This window comes from Aulostomus chinensis, chromosome 17 (assembly GCF_037954235.1).
Source record: "Aulostomus chinensis isolate RoL2024-O1b breed Wild chromosome 17, RoL_Achi_v1.0, whole genome shotgun sequence".
Classification (NCBI taxonomy): domain Eukaryota; kingdom Metazoa; phylum Chordata; class Actinopteri; order Syngnathiformes; family Aulostomidae; genus Aulostomus; species Aulostomus chinensis.
In genome coordinates this window covers 12673330-12684707 of record NC_141336.1, presented here as the reverse complement: position 1 = coordinate 12684707, position 11378 = coordinate 12673330, and the positions used below count along the sequence as shown (strand labels likewise).

The 11378-nt window shown below is 44.5% G+C and overlaps 2 protein-coding genes across 2 annotated transcripts; both read right to left on the bottom strand.

The window, feature by feature from the left end:
* Positions 1–2148, bottom strand: LOC147246335 (E3 ubiquitin/ISG15 ligase TRIM25-like). The gene has a single exon (XM_086182723.1). The coding sequence runs from the start codon at positions 2122–2124 to the stop codon at positions 580–582; it is 1545 nt and encodes a 514-aa protein (XP_086038849.1). The 5' UTR covers positions 2125–2148; the 3' UTR covers positions 1–579.
* A 6350-nt stretch (positions 2149–8498) lies between these two features.
* Positions 8499–10680, bottom strand: LOC147246334 (E3 ubiquitin/ISG15 ligase TRIM25-like). Its single transcript, XM_086182729.1, has one exon. It carries the CDS (start codon positions 10610–10612, stop codon positions 9068–9070), a length of 1545 nt encoding a protein of 514 aa, XP_086038855.1. The 5' UTR covers positions 10613–10680; the 3' UTR covers positions 8499–9067.
* Between the last annotated feature and the right edge of the window lie 698 nt (positions 10681–11378).

Sequence of the window (11378 nt, the reverse complement as noted above, 5' to 3'; positions counted from 1 at the left end):
TTGTTTTTGTTATATTTTAATAGTAATAGAACAGTTACAGAATCATTGACATTTAAAACTTAGACAAATGTATTGCAAATGAATGTTCACAAGAAACAGCTTCGCTGCTGACAAAACAGAAATTGATGAAAGTGGGTCACATTCTTCAGATTTGAAACATTGTAAACTTGTACAAAAGAAATACTGTATTTTTTGTTTTATAGTTTCACAGTAATAAGTTCTCTGTCTGGTGGAACGGTGGTGCAGTGGCCTACACTGTCGCCCCCCCAGCAGGAAGATTCTGGCTTCGAGTCCTGGTTCCAGCACTGGGTCTTCTGTGTGGAGTCTCCATGTTCTCCCTGTTCCTGTGTGGGTTCTCTCTGGTACTCCAGCTTCCTCCCACAGACCAAAGACATCAAGAGAGGACGAGGCTGATTGATGCTCTAAATTGACCGTAGGTGTGGCTGAGTTGTGTTGGTCCTGCAATGGACTGGTGACCTGTTCAGGGTGAACCCCACCTCTCGACTGAAAGGCTGCCCCCCCCCCAACCCTTGACAGGATAAGCGGTAGAAGATGAATGGATTGAGGGATGTTTGCTGCTTACTGAGTCTTAGTGTTGATCAACTCAACCGTATCTCCAACGTTCCTGAAATGGAATCCAGCATGGGGAGGCTGAGTGAAGTTGGCCTCAGTCCTGTAGAGTAGATCCATGTGTTGATTGTCCCTGATGTTGAAGAAGGCCAGCTCTCCTGCGTACTGATCCAGGTACACTCCGATTCTGTGTGACACAGGACCTGTGGCCATCGCCACAACGTAGTTGTTATAAAGCACCTTAAAACTTTGGTTGTCACACGTCAGAGCCCAAGATGTGCCGTTCTGTCCCAATCCACAATCCAGGCCTTTCCCTGCTCTGCCGATGTCCTTGTATGAGACTGCCGTTGTCCCTGCAGCTCCCGTCCACTCCACCTCCCAGTAACAACGGCCAGTCATGCTCTCTCTGCTGAGGACCTGAGGATGATGCCCGAATCTGTCTGGGTGGGGAGAATAAGCTTGTTTCTCCGCCATGAATTTGGCTGCTCTATTCCCCTCAGAAAGGAACAGCTGTGCGTGGGCTGTGTTGGGATCCAGCGTAATGGGACGAGAATACTGGAGGAATTCCTCTCTGGTCCGTGGCTGCGACAGCAAAAACTCTGTTTGAGACAGCGTCTGCGTGATGTGAAACCCCCAGTCCATCAGAACATTCTCCACTGAACTGAGGGTGTTTGACGCAGCTGCTTTCACATCATCAAAGTAATGAAGAGGAGTGTTTTGGATGTGAGGTCCAGTTGGTCCTTGGTGCTTCATCCCCTCATCTTTTGTCATCTCAAGAATTTCCTTCCTGACCTTTTTGCGGACCTCTCTGATCCGCCTCAGTTCAGCGTACTGCTTGGCCTTAATTCGCTGCTTCACATCAGCGCGTCTCCTCTTGATGGCGTGGATCAAGTCAGTGAAGTTCTTCTCACTTTTCTCCACTGCCTGATCAGCAGACAGGTTGATTGCTGTCACCTCATGCTGGAGCTTCTTGATGTACGTCTTTCTCTCCTCGATTCGCTTCTTCAGCAGGTTGTGCTCTTTCTGCCTCCTTTCTACCATGATGTCAAGTCCTGGACGGTCAGGATTTTCGACCATTTTGATCCCGTCTTCAGAAGGTGAGCCCGTCTTCTCATGGTGCTTCTCACACGGATCAACCAGCGTGTGCTTTTCAAAGGCGGGGGCTTGAAAATGAGGCTTCAGGTGTTTGTCACAGAAGGCGATGAGACAAAACAGGCAGTACTTGCAGGCTTTCAGCTTCCTCCCAGTGCACACATCACAGGCCACATCTTGTGGTCCAGCGTAACTGTGTTCAGAAGGAGCCTTGTGGAATCCAGACTTCTGAAGCTGCTCCACCAAATTTGTTAACATGGTGTTTTTAGCCAGGACAGGCCTTGATCTGAAGGAATGCCAGCATTGGGGACAGCTGACAGAACGTCCCTGTTTCCAGGAGTTTTCCAAACAGCTCAGACAGAAGCTGTGTCCGCAGGGAATAGTCACCGGGTTCTTGAATATTCCCCGACAGATGGTACAAGAGATGGCATCTGTGTACAGCTGAGTTTGGCGTTGCTCCATTTTTCTCTCACTTGTGACTGGTCACCGAATCTCTTATAAGGGAAAGAAAGATGACCAGTCTTGAGCCACATCCTTCGTTGCATTGATCTTACAAACATGGAAGAGGACAGATGGCTCTGACATCTCTGACTCCTTCCTGTCAGTGATGTCAGAATTCACTCTCACTGATCTGAGACTTGGATCAGGGCGCTATTACTCTGATCTCAGGCTTTGATCTAACAGTTTTGAACTTTGATTTTAGGGGGTATTCCTCTGATACCTGCAGAACCTGTCTATGCATTCATGTCATTCCAAATATCAACGTTAGTCTATAAATTTTATCAGGAATTTTATTTTTTTGCCGTAAACTGCTGTTCTTTCTGCTGCCCTGTTGAGAAAAAGCTTCATTTCCACACAGAACCAACAAGTGGGTCAGAATGTGAGAAAGAACCAGTGCTTTTTATTTCCCCTTTCTTTCAGAGTGCAAGTTGTTTCACACAAAGAGGCACAGAGCATTAAAGCAGCATCAGATATTTCAGATCTATCTTTTATACAGACCTTTCATTCGCTAGTACAGACGGAAAAATCGGATCAAATTTTAATTTTTTTCAAAAAAATGAACAGGAAAATATACATTTTAGGCCTTAAGATGAAGACAAAAATAAAGACTGTGCCATCTACATGCAAGAAAAGGGGCTTGAAGCTCGTCATCAGCAGGTCCTTTATGATCCAGACGCAGGTTTGTTTTGAGCTGAATGAAAAGTTGGACATATTAAACGTGCTGAACAAACAGGTTTTCACTTCAAGAGTGACTTCTGGGATTCTTCAGTTGAGAGCCTCCAGCTCATTTCTGTCTATTTAAAGAAGTAAAAAAACAAAAACAAGAATATTTCAATGTTCCTGTCAGAATAGTTGTGACAAAATGTTTTCTGTTATATTAAATGTTAGAAAATATGTAGACACATTTATGTTTTCTTACTTTCAGGTTTTTATGATCATGAAGTTTTAGCCTGATGTAGAATTGTATGATGGTGTTGTGACCTTTATACAGAGCAAAAAATGGTTGTCAGTCTATTAGTGGTGGCCCTGCGATGGACTTGGGACCTGTCCAGGGTGAACCCCGCCTCTCGCCGTAGCCGCTGGGATAGTGACCCTTAACAGGAATAAGTAGAAGATTGGATGGGATGGATGGATGGAAGTTCTTTGTCTCTCCTCCATTGTTTCCTCTCCCATTCAGGTTACTCTGCCCTTCGCTCTGGATCTTGGGGTCGTTGAGCGCAATAGCGCCTTTCCTTTTCTGCTGCACTTAATGACGTAATAATAATAATAATAATAATAATAATAATAATAAAATAATAATAAAACAAAATCATAAAAGTGTGTAGAGGCATAAATATTCATCAAAAACATGACATCATGTTTAGCCAGAGAGTAAGACAGCAGCCTTAGTACTCTCTTCATACAGTAAATATTAGAGAAATATTGGAAAAGTTACTGAGGCTCCAGTTCATGCTTAATGCCCATAGTGCTCAATATGGGTATTAGCTCAATGCTACACACAACATTAGTTCCTTCATTTTTAAAAGTTAAGTTCAGATGTTTAAAAACTGTGTGAGAGAGAATAACCTGGTTCATGTCACTCCTGTTACTGTAGGATCGTAAACACTTTACTCTGGGAAAGTAACAGGAATGACAGGAACAGGGTGGACGATTTCAAGCTGATTTGCCCCTCGCTAGCTAATGGTTAATGTCACAAGAGCAGATGTCCTATAGTTTGAAAAGACAATACTTGTAGATAGAAGAAGAAGAAGAATATTAGAATTTAATTCATATATATATATTCATTCATTCATTAATTGTCTTCCACTTATTCGTTTCTTTTAAGGTTCGCGGGGGGGGGGATGAAGCCTATCCCAGCGTCTACGGACGAGAGGCGTGGTTCACCCTGGACAGGTCGCCAGTCCATCGCAGGGCCAAGATACAGAGACGAACAACCATTCACACTCACAGTCACACCTACGGTCAATTTAGATTATCAATAAGCCTCGTCCTCTCTTGATGTCTTTGGACTGTGGACCAGGACAGAGTGTGTGCCATTTCTACAGTTCTGTGACACAAAGATGGAATGTCAGTGTCATGGAAGAGGGGTGAGAATTCGCGGAGGAAGGGGATGGGGACAAACCAGGGACAGAGGAAGAAGAGGTGAACTCCATTTGCAAATCCTTTATGAAATTAGGGCGACACTTGTGGACAATGTTGTGAATCACAGCATCACAATGGCTGAAGCTGGATGACGAGTGCAATCAAATGTAGGGAGAACCTCAGTGAATTCCATCATTCAAACATTTCGTAGGGAGAACAGGTATCAATAGTATTGGACAGAAATCCAATTCTTTATGTCTCATATTTACCCTACATTCCTATAATTTTACTCTGCAACACATCAGACTGCAAGACAACCTTGCAGAGGTTGAAAGGAGCCTGTTTTTACTCCACAACAAGAGGAAGCCATTTGTGCAATGGTGATTGCAAACAATCCAAAAAGATTGAGAGAGATTCAAAACGCTGTCATCGATGATGACAAAATCTTTGGCAATATTGAATGTGTTTCAATCACAACGATTGACAGAGGGCTCAGGAAGAATGAAAAGCGCATGAAAGAACTTTACAATGTGCCACTTGAAAGGAACAGTGAAAGAGGGAAGGAGACCCTTCACCAGTGTGTACAGGTAAAGCTTGAGTGTGCGTTCTAGGCGTACTCTAATGTTCAGCACTGTAAACTGTTCTACTTTGTGTAGTTCCATGCAGTACACTTAACATTTTGATTTGATTGGCAGGCCTGTGAGAAATCTATGGCCAGTTGGCTGGGAGCGAGACTGTGTCAGTCATCAGGATCTTCTTACCACTCAAACTGAAGCAATCACTTTCCCTGAAGCTATGGCCTGCTGCTTGACAACCAATGAAAAGAGAGAGGAGACAAGCTGTATTTCCTCCATTGTGGCCCCTTCCACATGAGGAAGATGGTGCAGATAGACAGAAAGGATTGCTGTAGTGTTGGCTAATTTTTTTTAACTTCCATTGCACTGTGTTCAAAGTAAAAGGCCATCCATTGTCCTATGGTTCCTGCTGGGGTCATCTGGTCGGTCCTAAAGATGACCCTGATGGTGATATACAGTTAGGCCCAGAAATATTTGGACAGTGACACAAGTTTTTTTTTTATTTTCACTTTTTACAAAAGCATGTTCAGGATACAGTTATATAATCAATATGGGCTTAAAGTACAGACTCTCAGCCGTAATTTGAGAGTGTTCACATCCAAATTGGAGCAAGAGTTTAGGAATTACAGCTCTTTAATACGTAGCCACCTCTTTTTCAAGGGACCAAAAGTAATTGGACAATTGACTTAGAAAACTGCAAAAAAACAAGAACAAGCAACAAGGCTGCATGTACTCTTCCCTCGTTAACCTGTCATCAATTAAGCAGTTAAAAGGTCTGGATTTGATTCCACGTGTGGTGTTTGCATTTGGAAGCTGTTGCTGTGAACACACAACATGCGGTCAAAGGAGCTCTCAATGGAACTGAAACAGACCGTCCTGAGGCTGAAAAAAAAAATCCATCAGAGAGATGGCAGAAATGTTCGGAGTGGCCAAAGCTACAGTTTGGTACAGTCTGAGAAAAAAGAGTGCACTGGTGAGCTTGGGAACTCAAAAAGGCCTGGACGTCCATGGAAGACAACAGTGAATTCTTTCCATGGTGAAGAAAAACCCCCTCACAACATCCACTCAAGTGAAGAACACTCTCCAGGAAGTAGGGTAGTATCTGAGTCTACCATAAAGACAAGACTTCATCTAAAAAACACAAAGGCTTCACCACAAGGTGCAAACCATTAATCAGCCTCAAAAATAGGTCAGAATTGACTTTGCCAAAAAACCAATGGAGACCATGGACTGGTCAATTGGAGGCGGGCATTCACAACCAATACGCCCAGCCTCCCTCTCATTCGCGAGCCACCTGCTAACACTGGACCAGCGGAAGGTGCGAGGAACTGCACCAGAACCAAAGCCTCAAAGTCTGGTGGGAGAGGTACCCTTGCCTTACTGGGCGTGGTGTACCCTTCTCCTCAAAGCAGGAGGAAGGGAGGTGTGGATCCTCCGGCAACATGATCTCCAGGGCTACTGCTGCCAGATTCAACACCTCTTGGACCTCGTCTAGACCGCAGGATGCTCTTGCAACCCTGAGCTGTCTGTACAACAGGGGGTGGTGTGTTTGGATTTCATGAATATGTTTCAAATAAATCATTATGTTGGAATGAAATTTGTTGTCTGCTGCAGAGTCTCTGTCCTTGGGTCTTGATTGTACATTTAAGAGCAGAAGATGTTTTCATTCAAGGCCTGTGGGATCTGGAGAGATACTGAAATGATTTGAGTATGGAATTAAATGAAGTCTGAAAATGCTGCAGATTGATTTGTTGAATGTTTTGTTGTCTATATGTGTTGGCCCTGCGATGGACTGGTGACCCGTCCAGGTTGAACACGCCTCTCACACGAAAGTTGCTGGGAAAGGCTCCAGTTGCCCCCCCTCCCCCCCATCTAAAAAGGATAGGCGGAAGCAAATGGATGGATGGATACTGCAATACTTTGAGTATCGAAAACAACAAATTTTTAAAAATGTTGAAAATAAACTTGTTGAGTGTTTTCGGGGCGTTGTTTTGTTTGGTTGCAGCTCCATTCCTTTGTGCACATTTGTGGTCAAACCCTGTCAAGTAACTCATGAGGAGATGAACACACAAGAAAGTTGATCCTGTAACTAAAGAACCCTTCTCAGTTTGTCTCAGTTATTTCAGTTCATTGTGGTTCTGCTTGGTGACTTTTGTGTGTTCACTCCAGCGTCGTCCTCACCAGCCCTCCACAGCTGCAGCACTTTCACTTCTGTCAAACTGAGGGAGGTTTTTGTACGGCTCTATTTCACTGTGTGAACCTTCCACCGCCATGGTAGCCAAGACAGAAATACTCTCCAATATCTTCAGCCTGAACACCACTGATGGTCAGAGTGTATTGAGAACCAGATCGAGTGGCACTGAATCAAGACGGAGTTCCAGAGAACAGAGTTGATGCCCTGTATATCAGTAGTTTAGGAGCTTCTCCAGGTTTTAGAAGGTACCAACTGAGATCAGCTCCAATATTTGAACTCCCTGTGGCGCTGATGGTCACTGTCCCTCCAAGACTGACAGACTTGGATTTGTCCGGCTGAGTCAGAAAATCCCCGGCAGACGACTCTGGAATGTGAAATCATGGATGATATCAACCTGAATTAGTTTTCACAGCCTTCTAATACATGAAGACCAGAGTAGAAACAACTGCAGGACATTCACAGCAAAAAGGACTCACCCTGAATCAGCAAACCCAACAGGACAAGCAGAGTTACTGGCAACTTCATCCTGGTAGAGTTTTCAAAGTCAGCTCATGAAAACACTTGAGACTTGCTGGCAGTGAAGAACTTTAAAAGTCTGGGGAGCACTGATGCATCAAAGTCATGCAAAACACATCTGGGCACACCTGTCCTTGTGAAACTGAGAGGGCCGGAGGGACGGGGGCCACCTCTTCCTGTGGACTGACTTGCTGCTCTCAACAGACTCAAGGTAACGTGGGACACAAGACCAGAAGAAACATAACTTGGATTTACACCATCATTCATCTTAATTGTACTGAGAAGAATATTTGTACTACAAGAAGAGTTGAGGACTTGAAGATGAGCAACTGTCTCCTGTGGTGTCACTCCTTTACAGTCACTGATAAGGTATAAAATAACCAGGTATTATTGACATAAATTACATCACTTTGATTGATATGATTTTATTAATTTCAAGTGCAAAAAATAATGTAAATATAACACAAACTCTCTCTGAAAAATCACTTCTTCCAGGATTCTTCTCCTGTTTCTCTGTCAGTTTCAGAAGAGTGAAGCTGAAACAAATTCCCTGATTGCAATGAACTCTGTTGTTTCCCTCTTTTCACTGTGATTTTTTTCAGATTGTTAATATATTTTTAAACATTCAGTTTAATCTTTCTGATGACAAGGAAAAATACACTACAGAAGGAGACCACATTTTAACTCATATACAAGTATTTTTATGGGAATGTTATTGGATAAAAGGTCTTTTCACTTCTGTTATCCAGTGTTAATTGGAATGGTAATACCTGGGTTGCCATTCTAATTGTATTTTTTTCATATCTATCTAATTAATGATCTTAACAGGACTGACATGTAAGTAACCAGAAAGACAAAAGTCACAGGGATGATGGGAATCGTTCTTCAGAAAACTTCATATATTAATAGCTTGTAAAAAATACTGCATTTATTTTTGTTTTTGTTATATTTTAATAGTAATAGAACAGTTACAGAATCATTGACATTTAAAACTTAGACAAATGTATTGCAAATGAATGTTCACAAGAAACAGCTTCGCTGCTGACAAAACAGAAATTGATGAAAGTGGGTCACATTCTTCAGATTTGAAACATTGTAAACTTGTACAAAAGAAATACTGTATTTTTTGTTTTATAGTTTCACAGTAATAAGTTCTCTGTCTGGTGGAACGGTGGTGCAGTGGTCTACACTGTCGCCCCCCCAGCAGGAAGATTCTGGCTTCGAGTCCTGGTTCCAGCACTGGGTCTTCTGTGTGGAGTCTCCATGTTCTCCCTGTTCCTGTGTGGGTTCTCTCTGGTACTCCAGCTTCCTCCCACAGACCAAAGACATCAAGAGAGGACGAGGCTGATTGATGCTCTAAATTGACCGTAGGTGTGACTGTGAGTGTGAATGGTTGTCTGTCTCTATGTGTTGGTCCTGCGATGGACTGGTGACTTGTTCAGGGTGAACCCCAACTCTCGACTGAAAGGCTGCCCCCCCCCCCAACCCTTGACAGGATAAGCGGTAGAAGATGAATGGATTGAGGGATGTTTGCTGCTTACTGAGTCTTAGTGTTGATCAACTCAACCGTGTCTCCAACGTTCCTGAAATGGAATCCAGCATGGGGAGGCTGAGTGAAGTTGGCCTCAGTCCTGTAGAGTAGATCCATCTGCTGATTGTCCCTGATGTTGAAGAAGGCCAGCTCTCCTGCGTACTGATCCAGGTACACTCCGATTCTGTGTGACACAGGACCTGTGGCCATCGCGACAACGTAATTGTTATAAAGCACCTTAAAACTTTGGTTGTCACACGTCAGAGCCCAAGATGTGCCATTCTGTCCCAATCCACAATCCAGGCCTTTCCCTGCTCTGCCGATGTCCTTGTATGAGACTGCTGTTGTCCCTGCAGCTCCCGTCCACTCCACCTCCCAGTAACAACGGCCAGTCATGCTCTCTCTGCTGAGGACCTGAGGATGATGCCCGAATCTGTCTGGGTGGGGAGAATAAGCTTGTTCCTCCGCCATGAATTTGGCTGCTCTATTCCCCTCAGAAAGGAACAGCTGTGCGTGGGCTGTGTTGGGATCCAGCGTAATGGGACGGGAATACTGGAGGAATTCCTCTCTGGTCCGTGGCTGCGACAGCAAAAACTCTGTTTGAGACAGCGTCTGCGTGATGTGAAACCCCCAGTCCATCAGAACGTTCTCCACTGAACTGAGGGTGTTTGACGCAGCTGCTTTCACATCATCAAAGTAATGAAGAGGAGTGTTTTGGATGTGAGGTCCAGTTGGTCCTTGGTGCTTCATCCCCTCATCTTTTGTCATCTCAAGAATTTCCTTCCTGACCTTTTTGCGGACCTCTCTGATCCGCCTCAGTTCAGCGTACTGCTTGGCCTTAATTCGCTGCTTCACATCAGCGCGTCTCCTCTTGATGGCGTGGATCAAGTCAGTGAAGTTCTTCTCACTTTTCTCCACTGCCTTATCAGCAGACAGGTTGATTGCTGTCACCTCATGCTGGAGCTTCTTGATGTACGTCTTTCTCTCCTCGATTCGCTTCTTCAGCAGGTTGTGCTCTTTCTGCCTCCTTTCTACCATGATGTCAAGTCCTGGACGGTCAGGATTTTCGACCATTTTGATCCCGTCTTCAGACGGTGAGCCCATCCTCTCATGGTGCTTCTCACACGGATCAACCAGCGTGTGCTTTTCAAAGGCGGGGGCTTGAAAATGAGGCTTCAGGTGTTTGTCACAGAAGGCGATGAGACAAAACAGGCAGTACTTGCAGGCTTTCAGCTTCCTCCCAGTGCACACATCACACGCCACATCTAGTGGTCCAGCGTAGCTGTGTTCAGAAGGAGCCTTGTGGAATCCAGACTTCTGAAGCTGCTCCACCAAATTTGTTAACATGGTGTTTTTAGCCAGGACAGGCCTTGATCTGAAGGAATGCCAGCACTGGGGACAGCTGACAGAACGTCCCTGTTTCCAGGAGTTTTCCAAACAGCTCAGACAGAAGCTATGTCCGCAGGGAATAGTCACCGGGTTCTTGAATATTCCCCGACAGATGGTACAAGAGATGGCATCTGTGTACAGCTGAGTTTGGCGTTGCTCCATTTTTCTCTCACTTGTGACTGGTCACCGTATCTCTTATAAGGGAAAGAAAGATGACCAGTCTTGAGCCACATCCTTCTTTGCATTGATCTTACAAACATGGAAGACAACAGATGGCTCTGACATCTCTGACTCCTTCCTGTCAGTGATGTCAGAATTCACTCTCACTGATCTGAGACTTGGATCAGGGCGCTATTACTCTGATCTCAGGCTTTGATCTAACAGTTTTGAACTTTGATTTTAGGGGGTATTCCTCTGATACCTGCAGAACCTGTCTATGCATTCATGTCATTCCAAATATCAACGTTAGTCTATCAATTTCATCAGGCTTTTTATTTTTTTGCCGTAAACTGCTGTTCTTTCTGCTGCCCTGTTGAGAAAAAGCTTCATTTCCACGCAGAACCAACAAGTGGGTCAGAATGTGAGAAAGAACCAGTGCTTTTTATTTCCCCTTTCTTTCAGAGTGCAAGTTGTTTCACATATGTAACCAGGTGAATAGGGGTGACTGTTGTTTCTTGTCACGGAATACATTTCTGGGTGTATCACCCTAAGACCTGCCGTGGTGGGAAAGTCTCCCGAGAATGCGGAAGTCAGGTGAGACTTCGTGCTCCCGCGAAGAATCGCCTACTGAGGAGCAGAGTAGCGATTCTGCAGCCACCTGTCCGGGTGTGGTCCGAGTGTGTTGTCCAGTGTCCAGTGTGTTGGCGGTATTGTGCCGGGAGTTCGCCTAAACGGCAGCGGTTCAGCGTGAGTGATGATGAGAGAGTTA